The sequence below is a fragment of the Oncorhynchus masou genome, chromosome 22 (assembly GCF_036934945.1).
Source record: "Oncorhynchus masou masou isolate Uvic2021 chromosome 22, UVic_Omas_1.1, whole genome shotgun sequence".
Taxonomy (NCBI): Eukaryota; Metazoa; Chordata; class Actinopteri; order Salmoniformes; family Salmonidae; genus Oncorhynchus; species Oncorhynchus masou.
Window position 1 is genome coordinate 35164426 of NC_088233.1, and position 15687 is coordinate 35180112.

The window sequence follows — 15687 nt, forward strand, 5'->3', positions numbered from 1 at the left end:
AACTATTACACTCGACGGAACGACTTGATTAGCGTAGTGTCAACATCGCAGCCACTACCAGCTAGCCTACTCCAGCAGTACTGTTTCATTTCAATCATTTTAGTCAATAAGATTCTTGCTACGTAAGCTTAACTTTCTGAACATTCGAGACGTGTAGTCCACTTGTCATTCCAATCTCCTTTGCATTAGCGTAGCCTCTTCTGTACCCTGTTAACTATGTGTCTATCTATCCCTGTTCTCTCCTCTCTGCACAGACCATACAAACGCTCCACACCGCGTGGCCGCGGCCACCCTAATCTGGTGGTCCCAGCGCGCACGACCCACGTGGAGTTCCTGGTCTCCGGTAGCCTCTGGAACTGCCGATCTGCGGCCAACAAGGCAGAGTTCATCTCAGCCTATGCCTCCCTCCAGTCCCTCGACTTCCTGGCACTGACGGAAACATGGATCACCACAGATAACACTGCTACTCCTACTGCTCTCTCTTCGTCCACCCACGTGTTCTCGCACACCCCGAGAGCTTCTGGTCAGCGGGGTGGTGGCACCGGGATCCTCATCTCTCCCAAGTGGTCATTCTCTCTCTCTCCCCTTACCCATCTATCTATCGCCTCCTTTGAATTCCATGCTGTCACAGTTACCAGCCCTTTCAAGCTTAACATTCTTATCATTTATCGCCCTCCAGGTTCCCTCGGAGAGTTCATCAATGAGCTTGATGCCTTGATAAGCTCCTTTCCTGAGGACGGCTCACCTCTCACAGTCCTGGGCGACTTTAACCTCCCCACGTCTACCTTTGACTCATTCCTCTCTGCCTCCTTCTTTCCACTCCTCTCCTCTTTTGACCTCACCCTCTCACCTTCCCCCCTACTCACAAGGCAGGCAATACGCTCGACCTCATCTTTACTAGATGCTGTTCTTCCACTAACCTCACTGCAACTCCCCTCCAAGTCTCCGACCACTACCTTGTATCCTTTTCCCTCTCGCTCTCATCCAACACTTCCCACACTGCCCCTACTCGGATGGTATCGCGCCGTCCCAACCTTCGCTCTCTCTCCCCCGCTACTCTTTCCTCTTCCATCCTTTCATCTCTTCCCTCTGCTCATACCTTCTCCAACCTTCCTCCTGACTCTGCCTCCTCAACCCTCCTCTCTTCCCTTTCTGCATCCTTTGACTCTCTATGTCCCCTATCCTCCAGGCCGGCTCGGTCCTCCCCTCCCGCTCCGTGGCTCGATGACTCATTGCGAGCTCACAGAACAGAGCTCCGGGCAGCCGAGCGGAAATGGAGGAAAACCCGCCTCCCTGCGGACCTGGCATCCTTTCACTCCCTCCTCTCTACATTTTCCTCCTCTGTCTCTGCTGCTAAAGCCACTTTCTACCACTCTAAATTCCAAGCATCTGCCTCTAACCCTAGGAAGCTCTTTGCCACCTTCTCCTCCCTTCTGAATCCTCCTCCCCCTCCCCCCTCCTCCCTCTCTGCAGATGACTTCGTCAACCATTTTGAAAAGAAGGTCGACGACATCCGATCCTCGTTTGCTAAGTCAAACGACACCGCTGGTTCTGCTCACACTGCCCTACCCTGTGCTCTGACCTCTTTCTCCCCTCTCTCTCCAGATGAAATCTCGCTTCTTGTGACGGCCGGCCGCCCAACAACCTGCCCGCTCGACCCTATCCCCTCCTCTCTCCTCCAGACCATTTCCGGGGACCTTCTCCCTTACCTCACCTCGCTCATCAACTCATCCCTGACCGCTGGCTACGTCCCTTCCGTCTTCAAGAGAGCCAGAGTTGCACCCCTTCTGAAGAAACCTACACTCGATCCCTCCGATGTCAACAACTACAGACCAGTATCCCTTCTTTCTTTTCTCTCCAAAACTCTTGAACGTGCCGTCCTTGGCCAGCTCTCCCTCTATCTCTCTCAGAATGACCTTCTTGATCCAAATCAGTCAGGTTTCAAGACTAGTCATTCAACTGAGACTGCTCTTCTCTGCATCACGGAGGCGCTCCGCACTGCTAAAGCTAACTCTCTCTCCTCTGCTCTCATCCTTCTAGACCTATCGGCTGCCTTCGATACTGTGAACCATCAGATCCTCCTCTCCACCCTCTCCGAGTTGGGCATCTCCGGCGCGGCCCACGCTTGGATTGCGTCCTACCTGACAGGTCGCTCCTACCAGGTGGCGTGGCGAGAATCTGTCTCCTCGCCACGCGCTCTCACCACTGGTGTCCCCCAGGGCTCTGTTCTAGGCCCTCTCCTATTCTCGCTATACACCAAGTCACTTGGCTCTGTCATAACCTCACATGGTCTCTCCTATCATTGCTATGCAGACGACACACAATTAATCTTCTCCTTTCCCCCTTCTGATGACCAGGTGGCGAATCGCATCTCTGCATGTCTGGCAGACATATCAGTGTGGATGACGGATCACCACCTCAAGCTGAACCTCGGCAAGACGGAGCTGCTCTTCCTCCCGGGAAGGACTGCCCGTTCCATGATCTCGCCATCACGGTTGACAACTCCACTGTGTCCTCCTCCCAGAGCGCTAAGAACCTTGGCGTGATCCTGGACAACACCCTGTCGTTCTCAACCAACATCATGGCGGTGGCCCGTTCCTGTAGGTTCATGCTCTACAACATCCCAGAGTACGACCCTGCCTCACCCAGGAAGCGGCGCAGGTCCTAATCCAGGCACTTGTCATCTCCCGTCTGGATTACTGCAACTCGCTGTTGGCTGGGCTCCCTGCCTGTGCCATTAAACCCCTACAACTCATCCAGAACGCCGCAGCCCGTCTGGTGTTCAACCTTCCCAAGTTCTCTCACGTCACCCCGCTCCTCCGCTCTCTCCACTGGCTTCCAGTTGAAGCTCGCATCCGCTACAAGACCATGGTGCTTGCCTACGGAGCTGTGAGGGGAACGGCACCGCAGTACCTCCAGGCTCTGATCAGGCCCTACACCCAAGCAAGGGCACTGCGTTCATCCTCCTCTGGCCTGCTCGCCTCCCTGCCATTGAGGAAGTACAGTTCCCGCTCAGCCCAGTCAAAACTGTTCGCTGCTCTGGCCCCCCAATGGTGGAACAAACTCCCTCACGACGCCAGGACAGCGGAGTCAATCACCACCTTCCGGAGACACCTGAAACCCCACCTCTTCAAGGAATACCTAGGATAGGATAAGTAATCCTTCTCACCCCCCCCCTTAATGACTTAGATGCACTATTGTAAAGTGGCTGTTCCACTGGATGTCAGAAGGTGAATTCACCAATTTGTAAGTCGCTCTGGATAAGAGCGTCTGCTAAATGACTTAAATGTAAATGTAAATGTAATGAGGCCTCAGAGTCTGATGTTCAAGAGGTGGACATTGAGGATGTCCAGGGAGAAGACATGGAAGCCTGAGAGAAAGACAACCAAAGCTTTAGTTTATAGACTATCATTTTACAGACCTATGTTGAAACCGTTTTTGGGAGATGCTATGGATCATTGGGGATCATTCAATATTCCTTATCTTTTGTTATTCAGTGAAATCATCCCATGTGAAGAGGCAGCTCAATTAAGGTTCAATTTGTAACAAAATTGTTTTTTTATTTCTATTGGAAGGATTTAATCATGTCTACTTATGATAAGGTAAAAGGTTTCTGTCTCCGTATGATACTGTATGGTAAATATATCCAATGCAAAAAAACATACACATTTAAATGGTATTAATATTAGTTTGCATATACAGTGGGGCAAAAAAGTATTTAGTCAGCCACCAATTGTGCAAGTTATCCCACTTAAAAAGATGAGGCCTGTAATTTTCATCATAGGTACACTTCAACCATGACAGAAAAAATGTGGGAAAAAAAATAAAAAAAATCACACTGTAGGATTTTTAATTTATTTGCAAATTATTGTGACAAATAAGTCAACAAAAGTTTATCTCAATACTTTGTCATTGTCAACAAAGGGTATATAACAGAGATCAAATGTTTTCTGTAAGTCTTCAAGGTTTTCACACAAGGTTGCTGGTTGCTGGTATTTTGGCCCATTCCTCCATGCAGATCCATGCAGATTCAACTCCCTCCAAAGATTTTCTATGGGGTTGAGATCTGGAGACTGGCTAGGCCACTCCAGGACCTTGAGATGCTTCTTACGGAGCCACTCCTTAGTTGCCCGGGCGGTGTGTTTGGGATCATTGTCATGCTGAAAGACCCAGCCATGTTTCATCTTCAATGCCCTTGCTGATGGAAGGAGGTTTTCTCTCAATCTCACGATACATGGCCCCATTCATTCTTTCCTTTACACGGATCAGTCGTCCTGGTCCCTTTGCAGAAAAACAGCCCCAAAGCATGATGTTTCCACCCCCATGCTTCACAGTAGGTATGGTGTTCTTTGGATGCAACTCAGCATTCTTTGTCCTCCAAACACGACGAGTTGAGTTTTTTACCATAAATTCTATTTTGGTTTCATCTGACCATATGACATTCTCCCAATCTTCTTCTGGATCATCCAAATGCTCTCTAGCAAACTTCAGATGGGCCTGGACATGTACTGGCTTAAGCAGGGGGGCACATCTGGCACTGCAGGATTTGAGTCCCTGGCGGCGGAGTGTGTTACTGATGGTAGGCTTTGTTACTTTGGTCCCAGCTCTCTGCAGGTCATTCAGTAGGTCCCCCAGTGTGGTTTTGGGATTTTTGCTCACCGTTCTTGTGATCATTTTGACCCCACGGGGTGAGATCTTGCGTGGAGCCCCAGATCGAGGGAGATTATCAGTGGTCTTGTATGTCTTCCATTTCCTAATAATTTCTCCCACAGTTGATTTCTTCAAAACAAGCTGCTTACCTATTGCAGATTCAGTCTTCCCAGCTTGGTGCAGGTCTACAATTTTGTTTCTGGTGTCCTTTGACAGCTCTTTGGTCTTGGCCATAGTGGAGTTTGGAGTGTGACTGTTTGAGGTTGTGGACAGGAGTCTTTTATACTAATAACAAGTTCAAACAGGTGCCATTAATACAGGTAACGAGTGGAGGACTGAGCCTCTTAAAGAAGAAGTTACAGGTCTGTGAGCCAGAAATCTTGCTTGTTTGTAGGTGACCAAATACTTATTTTCCACCATAATTTGCAAATAAATTCATTAAAAATCCTACAATGTGATTTTTCTGGTGTACCTATGATCAAAATTACAGGCCTCTCATCTTTTTAAGTGGGAGAACTTGCACAATTGGTGGCTGACTAAATACTTTCTTGCACCACTGTATTTCTGTTAATTCCCACTGAAAGTTTCCACCTCTGAATATTTCCCAAGATTTGCAACCCTAAATACACCCGTGCTTAATTTCGGCTTTTGGACTGCTTTTTTACAGAACTTATTTGGCCAGATCCGGTACCTCTCCTGGCATGCAAAATAATTGTCACTTTATGTAAAAACTCAAATAAAAGCGGTCAAAGTTCATTCGATTTGCCTCTTAGTTAATTCCCCTGCCCCCACAAAAAAACAGGTATGTGAAAAGTTGAATTTCTACATTTGCCAAAGTTATAGAATTACTGTTGTCTGTTCAGAAATAAATTAAATCATTCAGAATAGCCTACTACACCACGAGAAGTCCTATCATTTAGCCACAGAGGATCAATAGCTGTGGATTGTAGCTGAAGAACAAGGAATAGCTTAGTCAGGAATGAGCGGTAAATCTGTCAGTGAAAAAAACAGCACCCAGGCAAAACAAATACAATCGAGGGAAAACACAGGTTGGAAAGCAAATGGCGCCTGCTGAAAAGAGAAGAGTCTATGCTGTAGGCTGCCAAAATATTTGATGAAATTCCAAATATTGTTTTACAGAGCATTTCGGCCATATCGGCTGCGCATCATTGGGTGAAACTGGAAATCATTTTTAAGACTATAGTTTCCTCCTCATATAGCCTCCAATATGTCTCTACACACCTATAGGCCGAGTCTATTGATGGATTCAACACCATATTGTTTTTATTGATCTCAGAGCAATTTGTCTGTGTCGAAGTAGCCTGCCACTTCGATAATTTGTGTGGTATTAAGAAAGATTCTGCTTAAGTCTCCGGTCATGTGAACGTACGTAGAATTGTTTGAAATGTGTTTATAAAGGCCAACATTTTCCCGGACCCCAGGCTACTAAAAATGTTCCATATGTGTGCAACTTCAATAAGTGCCTCTACTCTACTGCGCCTTGCCACTACGCAAATACAATGATATGCATGTAATGCTTTATTATAATTCCACTTGGACATTATGGGATATTGTGTGTAGACCAGTGACCAATAATCGATATTTCATCAATTTTAAATTCAGGCTGTAACACAACAAAATGTGGAAAAAGTCTAGGGACATTTTGTGTCACAGAAATAGAGGAAAAGTGATATGTTCTTCAAGAGATATCTCAATTAAAACATTTCTTTTTCTGGTGCTTCTACATTTTGTGGTGCTACTAACTTAAAAGTTCTGGTGCTCCTACATTTTCTTTTAATTTAGAGCCCTGGCGATAATAGAAAAATGGTTCTAGAATGAATCAGAATTATCCCTGTCCAGGACATGTTCTGTTCTGTCACGCAGCATGTTTTCTGTTAACAGCAGTCGAACCGAGGATTTTTTGTTGTTGTAGTTTTTAAAATAAATACACGTCTGCTGGGTTACAACGCTAACAGGATGTTAACAGGATGTATTGGTCTGTTTTGTCAATTGGCAAGCTAAATACATCTAGCACCTATTTCTCTTAATTCAGTGACTTTATTGAGTGAGAAGAAAGAGCTGCCACATTGCAGTGGAGTGTTTAGTCTAGCTGTGATTTGTAGTAGAGGTGGACCTTTTCTCACGGTCCTCTCCTAATTTACCTGGTGATGTGAAGACTGCTCCGAGGAGCCTGTCAAGCAGCATGATGCCCCCCAAACAGCGCTGGTCCCTTCTGGATGTGTTTCGTGACACGCTGGTTGAGAGACTGTCTCAGAGCTGCTCCTGCAGTGACGTCTCCTCAGTCCACCTGGCCTCTGCTAACATGCAGACTGACGTAAGTGCTGCTAGCCACTACAGAGAGAACCCACTATATCCCCTCTAATCTCTAGTTAAATATGTGGTAGAGCATGGTAGAGCGTGGTAGTAGAACCTCAGTAGAAGAACTCAAAATCTTTATAGATTGTGTTGTGCTATCATGTAGATCCTCTCATGTTGGCCATTGTAGAATCTGTGTTTATAGTCAGCTGTTGTGTCCCTCCTCTTTGGGTCTTAAAATAGTCTTTAGTAGTCTTTGCAATGACCGACGCAGCCTTCTACTCTCCATATGAAGCCTGTATTTGTTATTGTTCCAGAGAGGTAAGCCTGGATGCTCAGCAAAGCAGAGGCCTGATAAATGAGAAGTTAATTAAAGTGAGCAGGGAGTCTGTTTGCTCTTTTGGCCAGAGGCCAGGCTGCTCTGCTCTGGTTTATAATAGAGGCTTGGCTGGCATGGGCTCACAGGGCCCCTTGGCTCTCTTTCTCTCTGTCTGACTCAATTATCATACTGTATGTTAGCTTCAGAATGTGATGGTACTGTCTCCATTTGACTTTATCATCCTTGTGTTCTTCCTCCCCTCCTTTCTTTCTCTCTGTGTCTCTTTCTCTCTCTCGGTCGCTGTCTCTTTCTCTCTCTCGGTCGCTGTCTCTTTCTCTTTCTCTCTCTCTCTCTCTCTCTCTCTCTAGAACATGCTGAGGAGGCAGGATGATATGGAGAATGGCACAGCATGGTCTAACTCCTCTGAGTCATCAGATGACTCATCCAGCCCTCAACTCTCCCTGGGGCTGCGTCACGCCAACAAGAACCTGGTCCAGCCAGAGGTCAATGCCTCCACACCCTCCATTGAAATCTCCTTTGCCCTCCGAGACACTGCCACCTCCACCCCTACCCGCTTAGCCAAACAGGAGGATGTGCAGGAGGAGACGCAGAAGGAGGAGTCAGACATTGGGGCAGCGGGGAAAGATGAAGCTTCTGGGAAACGGGCAGTGCCTAACGGCCACGCCCGCTACTCACGCTCCCTCAGCCATATCAGTGAGAACAGTGCTGATGGCGTACTGATAGACCGGTCAACCAGCAAGTTTGTGGAGCCCTCTGAGGTCACCTCCCTGCAGTGTGGGATCTGTATAAACGATATTGAGATGGTGATGCCTGCCAGGGCAGAGTGGGCCCTTATCCCAGGAGAGACTGTGGTGGTCAGAGACCCCCCTGAGCAACCCGCCCCAGCTACTGTGACCATGGAGGAGAGCAGGCCGGAGAGCAGGTATTCTGCAGTGTCTATAGAGTCAGACACAGGGTTAAAGGTTGTTTCAGGGGATGTTTCAGACGTAGAGCCAGAACTCCAGAGTGCTGCACCCACTAGGACTGATGCAATGTATCAGCAAGGTTCCTCTCTGAATCCCAGACCAGACTCACAAGCACAGACTCAAAGCACAGAGGGCATATCATACAGTGCCTACAGGGCAGTGGTGGTGGAGGCCAAGAAGCCTGAGGCTGTAGTAGAGGCCAAGCCCACAGAGAGTGAGAAGCAGCAGGCTGTGGACAGTGGAATTGAGGAAGCCCTGAGTGCAGTCATCTCCTCTCTGGATGACTACAGGGGACAGTTTCCTGAGTTACAGGTCCTGGAGCAGGAGTTACAACTACTTGAGGAGACATTAACAGTGAGTTACGTGTGTGTGTGTGTGTGTGTGTGTGCACTTGGCTCTGTTTCGTGTTGCACCTCACAATGGAAATGGCCACTTCATAAGAGTGAGGGGTGCATTGGTGGGAGCTGAGTAGATTTCAGCATCCCAGAATAGCACAGTTCCTTCCCTGTGGGACTGCGATCAGGGTGTGGAACTTCCTGCTCCTCAGCTCAGTCTGAATATTTCCATCCCACAATGCTGCAGCAGGAGATGTGTACTGTCGCTGGGAGGCCATCTGCCTGTTACACATACGCACAACCGACACAGATAGATACACATCAGAGCTCACTCTGAGCCAAATCCGCTGACAAGGTGATAGGAAACAGAAAAAGAATGCTTTTCTTTTCATCTTAATGTCATAATTTTAGGAACACACTGTTTTGTTCAGACACTTTCCTCAGATGATCCATTTCCAAATAGGGGGTGTATTCTCACAATTAGGACTTCCAGTGCTTTCAGAAAGCATTCATACCCCTTGACTTATTCCACATTTTGATGTGTTTTAGCCTGAATTCAAAATGTATTAAAATATTTTATGAATAATAGCCCAAAATGACTGTGAAAACATGTTTTTAGATAATTTGTGCAACTTTATTGAAAAATAAATACAGAAATCTCATTTACATAAGTATTCAAAACCATTTTCAATGACACTCCAAATTGAGCTTGGGTGCATCCAATTTCCTTTTGATCATCCTCGATGTCACTAAAACTTGATTGGAGTCCACCTATGGCCAATTCAATTGTTTGGATGTGATTTTAGATAGACGCACAGCTGTCTATATAAGGTCCCACAGTTGACAGTGCATGTCCAAGCAGAAACTCTTCCATGAAGTCCAAGGAACTGTCTGTCTGTAGATCTCCGAGATATAATTGTGATGAGGCATATCTGGGGAAGGGTAGAAAACAGGTGTTAAGTGTTAAATGTTTCCAAGAGCACAGTGGTCTCCATCATTGGGAAATTGAAAAAAATATGGAAATACCCAGACTCTGCCTAGAGCTGAAGGTCCTTGTTCAGGGAGATGACCAAGAACTCAATGACCACTCTGACAGAACTACAGAGTTCCTTGGCTGAGATGGGAGAACCTTCTAGAAGGACAACAGTCTCCACAGCACTTCACTAATCTGGGCTTTAGGGAGAATAGCCAGACAGTTGCCACTCCTGAGAAAAATGCAGATGAAGGCACGCCTGGACTTTGCAAAAAGGCGTGAAAGACGGCGCCTAACGTGAAAGATTCTGTGGTCTGATGAGACAAATGGAACTCTTTGGCCTGAATGCAAAGCGCTATTTCTGGAGAAAACCAGGCACAGCTCATCACCCATCTAACACCATCCCTACTGTGAAGCATGGTTGTGGCAGCATCATGCTATGGGTATGCTTTTCATTGGCAGGGACTGAGAGACTGGTAAGGATAGAGGGAACAATGAATGGTGCCAAATGCAGGCAATTCCTTGTTGAGAACCTGCTTCAAAATGCAAACAACCTTGGACTGGGGCAAAGATTTGCGTTCCAACAAGACAATGACCCCAAACATACAGCCAAAGCAATGCTGGAATGGCTTCAGAAAAATGTGAAAGTCCTTGAGTAGGCCAGCCAAAGCCCAGATTTGAATCCCATTGAATATTTATGGAAAGACTTGAAGATAGCTGGAGGAGCAGTGGTAAACAGCAAACTTAAGCGCTTGAGAAAATCTGCAAGGAAGAACTGGAGAAAATCTCCAAATCCAGATGTGCAAAGCTGAAGGACATACCCAAGATGACTCCAAGATGGACTCAAAGCTGTAATTGCTGCCAAAGGTTAATCTACAAAGTATTGACTCAGCGCTGTGAATACTTTAATTTTCAATAAATGTGCAAAAATGTCTAAAAACGTGTTTTCACTTTGTCATTATGGGGTATTTTGTGTAGATGAGTGAGGGGGAAAAAATGTATGTTTTAAAACATTTTGAATTCAGTCTAACAGCAAAATGTGGAATCTGTCAAGGGGTATAAATACTTTCTTAAGGCACTCTATATGGCATTAAAGTGGATTGGTGAAAAATAAAAATATTTTTTGTGTGTGTTCTGTATGTGCGAGTACATGTCTGCATGTCTCTCCATAACAAGTGTGTTCTGAAGGGCCGCACCTGCAGTCGTTCGTCCAGTGTCCAGAGTCTGACGGTGGAGACAGCCCTGGGCAGCTTTGACTTTCTCAACACCTCAGACTTGGAGGATGAAGATGAGGAGAACTGGGAGAAGAGGAGTGTGATGGACAGGTCAGGTTCCATAACATGGCTTCCCTCCCTAAATTCCATCACAGTTAGACAGATTACAAGTTCTATTTCCCTGTGTTCACTTACTGCCATCTAGTGACCCCACAACACAACTTTAAATATGCTGGATGTGAGAAGTTCATTGGTATTCTGAAATAATGCCTTCACCTCGTCTAAATGTGACATGACATGTAGGGGGGGGGGGCTACTCTTGTGGCTACTCTTGTGGCTACTCTTGTGGCTAAAGGCAATGTCACAACCAGCAATTTTAAAGGCCCTCCTCTTGCCCTCAGAGACCATTTTGCTGCTTAATTGGGGATAGGCGGGACGCAAATGTCTCAACTGGCTAATTGCCAGGGAAAATGGCAATAAAATACTAAAATACTATAAACTTCAAACTTTCATTAAATCACACATGTAAGATACTCAATTAAAGCTACACTCATTGTGAATCCAGCCAACATGTCAGATTTTAAAAATGCTTTTCGGCGAAAGCATAAGAAGCTATTATCTGATAGCCTGCACCATCTGCACCAGCAGTAAACAAAGGAGTTAGCATATTTCAGCCCTGCAGGCGCTACACAAAACACTGAAATAAAATATAAAACATTCATTACCTTTGACGAGCTTCTTTTGTTGGCACTCCAATATGTCCCATAAACATCACAATTGGTCCTTTTGTTCGATTAATTCCGTCCATATATATCCAAAATGTCCATTTATAAAGCGCGTTTGATCCAGAAAAAAACAGCTTACAAAAAACGCAACATCACTACAAAATATTTCAAAAGTTGTCTATAAACTTTGCCAAAATATTTCAAACTACTTTTGTAATACAACTTTAGGTATTTTTAAACGTTAATAATCGATCAAATTGTAGACGGGGCAATCTGTTCAATACAGGAAAGAAAACAAACCAGCGCTGCTTTTCACGTCTTGCGCAACTCACAAAAGTGTCCCCAGTTCCGAGTTGGCCTACTTCTTCATTGCACAAAGGAATAACCTCAACCAAATTCCAAAGACTGGTGACATTCAGTGGAAGCGGTAAGAACTGAAACCAGGTTCCTATGAAATATCCCTTGGCAAAGACAACTCAGGGAACAGAGAGGGGGGGAATCTGAACAGTTAGTCCTCTGGGTTTTGCTGTTTGTTGTTGCAGTTTTAAATACAGATTCCTGTAATTCTACACATTTTGCCATGGATTATGCCATGTTCTTATGCTATCTGAGTGACTCAAACATAACAAAATAAATGGGGGCCCATGCCATGACATTTTGGGAATTTTAGATTCTCCCTGACTGTCTAGTTTTTATTTTGGTGTTAGTTCTCAAAGATGATCTTATTTATAAATCTATAGCTCTATTGTCTTTTCTACATACATAATTTAAATGGCTAAAACCAGATAAAGTAACACTGAAATGTTTTACCATCCCCAAAATGATTTTCAACAATAAATAAATGTACACTACCGGTCCAAACATTTAGAATACCTAGTCATTCAAGGGTTTTTATTTAATTTTAATATTTTCTACATTGTAGAATAGCAGTGAATACATCAAAACTATGAAATAAATAACATGCATGGAATCATGTAGTAACCAGAAAAGTGTTAAACCAATCAAAATAGATTTTATATTTGAGGTTCTTCAAATAGGCACCATTTGCCTTGACAGCTTTTGGCATTCAACCATCTTCAACTGGAATGCTTTTCCAACAGTCTTGAAGGAGTTCCCACGTATGCTGAGCACTTGTTGGCTGCTTTTCCTTCACTCTGCAGTCTGACTCATCCCACATCATCTCAATTGGGTTGAGGTCGGGTGATTGTGGAGGCCAGGTCATCTGATGCAGCACTCCATCACTCTCCTTCTTGGTCAAATAGCCCTTACACAGCCTGGAGGTGTGTTGGGTCAATGTCCTGTTGAAAAACAAATGATAGTCCCACTAAGCCCAAACCATTGCTCATGTTTCTTGGCCCAAGCAAGTCTCTTCTTATTATTGGTGTCCTTTAGTAGTGGTTTCTTTCCTCTGAACAGTTGATGTTGAGATGTCTGTTGCTTGAACTCTGAAGCCTTTATTTGGGCTGCAGCTTCTGAGGCTGGTAACTCCAATGAACGTATCCTCTGCTGCAGAGGTAACTCTGGGTCTTCCAGTCCTGTGGCGGTCCTCATGAGAGCTAGTTTCATCATAGCGCTGGATGGTATTTGCGACTGCACTTGAAGAAACTTAAAGTTCTTCAAATGTTCTGTATTGACTGACCTTTATGTCTTAAAGTAATGATGCACTGTTTTTCTCTTTGCCTATTTGAGCTGTTCTTGCCATAATATTGACTTGGTCTTTTACCGAATATGGCTTTCTTCTGTATATCCCCCTTACGTGTCACAATTGATTGGCTCAAACACATTAAGAAGGAAAGAAATTCCACAAATTAACTTTTAAGAAGGCACACCTGTTAATTGAAATGCATTCCAGAATGCCAAGCGTGTGCAAAGCTTGGTGAAATTCCTGAGCAGTTTCCTACCTCCCCGGCAACGGAGTTTGGAAGGATGCCTGTATCTTTGTAGTGACTGGGTGTATTGATACACCACCCAAATTGTAATTAATAACTTCATCATGCTCAAAAGGATATTCAATGTCTTTTTTTACCCATTTACCAATGGATGTCCTTCTTTATGAGGCATTTGAAAACCTTTTCTTGTTTTTGTGGTTGAATCTGTTACAAATTCACAGCTCGACTGAAGGACCTTACAATTATCTGTATGTGTAGGGTACAGGTATGAAGTAATCATTCAAAAATTGTTACAGTATTCTTGCACACTGGGTGAGTCCATACAACTTATGTGAATTGTTAAGCACACTTTTACTCCTGGACTTGTTTCCACTTTTACATTATTGGATATAGTGTGTAGGCCAGTGACACAATCTCTTTTTAATCAATTTAAAGTTCAGGCTGTAACAACATGTGGAATAAATCAAGGGGTGTGAATAATTTCTGCACATTTATTTACATCCCTGTTCGTTAGCATTTCTCCTTTGCCAAGATAATCCATCACCTGATAGGTGTGGCATATCAAGAAGCTAATTAAACCGCTTGATCATTGCACAGGTGCACCTTGTGCTGAGGACAATAAAAGACCACAATAAAATGTGCAGTTCTGTCACACAACACAATGTCACAGATGTCTCAAGTTTTAAGGGAGTGTGCAATTGGCATTCTGACTGCAGGAATGTTATTTATTCATCATACTTTTTGGAGTGGCGGCAATGATTTATCAGCGGTGGCTGAATGAATATAAGGGAAACACTGGTGCTCATACCAGAGACGGAAGAGGAAGTGAGAGATCCCACTTGTTTTTATTCTGGTTCAATTAAAGTCTCGGCAAGTGGTACCGGAGTGCCAAGTCTGGGACCAAAAGACTCCTTATCAGCTTCTACCCAAGCCATAAGACTGCTGAATAGTTGGCTACCAGGAAGGACAATTTACATTTATTATTTTATTCTTATCTACTATTATCTGCATTGACTCTCTTGCACATGGTCAATGTACTCTCACTGGACTCCAACCACACACACACACGGGCACACACAAAACACACGCATGCATATTGATGACACACACACATATTAAAATTCCTTCATACTCTTCACATTTGTGGTCACGAATATTTTGAGTCAAGATCCCTTTGAGTCAAAATGCAAGCCGCGATCTATCACTCAGAATTTTTGTTAACAGGACTTAAAGAGTGTAAACCTATGAGCATTAACCTATTAAAAACAGTAGCAATGAGGATGACAAGTGTTGTCCGTTAGTCTATTCCAATCTGACAATTACATTGATGGAAGCTACTTCCAGCTTATACATACGAAGCTCAGCAAAAAAGAAACGTCAACTGCGTTTATTTTCAGCAAACTTAACATGTGTAAATATTTGTATGAACATAAGATTCAACAACTGAGACATAAACTGAACAAGTTCCACAGACATGTGACTAACATAAATTGAATAATGTGTCCCTGAACAAAGGAGGGGTCATAATCAAAAGTAACAGTCAGTATCTGGTGTGGCCACCAGCTGCATTAAGTACTGCAGTGCATCTCCTCCTCATGGACTGCACCAGATTTGCCAGTTCTTGCTGTGGGATGTTACCCCACTCTTCCACCAAGGCACCTGCAAGTTCCCGGACATTTCTGGGGGGAATGGTCCTAGCCCTCAACCTCTAATCCAACAGGTCCCAGACGTGCTCAAAAGGATTGAGATCCGTGCTTTTCGCTGGCCATGGCAGAACACTGACATTCCTGTCTTGCAGGAAAGCATGCACAGAACAAGCAGTATGGCTGGTGGCATTGTCATGCTGGAGGGTCATGTCAGGATGAGCCTGCAGGAAGGGTACCACATGAGGGAGGAGGATGTCTTCCCTGTAACGCACAGTGTTGCGATTGAGCTTGTTGTCATTGCAGGCAGTCTGTTGATGCTGTGACTCACCGCCCCAGACCATGACGGACCCTTCACCTCCAAATCGATCTCGCTCCAGAGTACAGGCCTCGGTGTAACGCTCATTCCTTTGACGATAAATGCAAATCCGACCATCACCCCTGGTGAGACAGAACCGCGACTCGTCAGTGAAGAGCACTTTCTGCCAGTCCTCTCTGGTCCAGTGACGGTGGGTTTGTGCCCGTAGGCGACGTTGCTGCCGGTGATGTCTGGTGAGGACCTGCCTTACAACAGGCCTACAAGCCCTCAGTCAAGCCTCTCTCGGCCTATTGCGGACAGTCTGAGCACTGATGGAGG

The 15687-nt window shown here is 44.9% G+C and overlaps 1 protein-coding gene across 4 annotated transcripts in view; it reads left to right on the plus strand.

Moving 5' to 3' along the window:
- Positions 1–15687, plus strand: part of LOC135509387 (rho family-interacting cell polarization regulator 1-like) — an 86213-nt gene that overhangs the window by 56987 nt on the left and 13539 nt on the right. For 3 of the 4 annotated variants that reach the window (XM_064930012.1, XM_064930010.1, XM_064930013.1), the window contains 2 exons: positions 7654–8625; positions 10756–10904. In XM_064930012.1, the coding sequence (XP_064786084.1) occupies positions 7654–8625; positions 10756–10904 (1121 nt within the window). The remainder of the gene's footprint in view (positions 1–7653; positions 8626–10755; positions 10905–15687) is intronic. The other variant, XM_064930011.1, reaches the window with a different exon arrangement.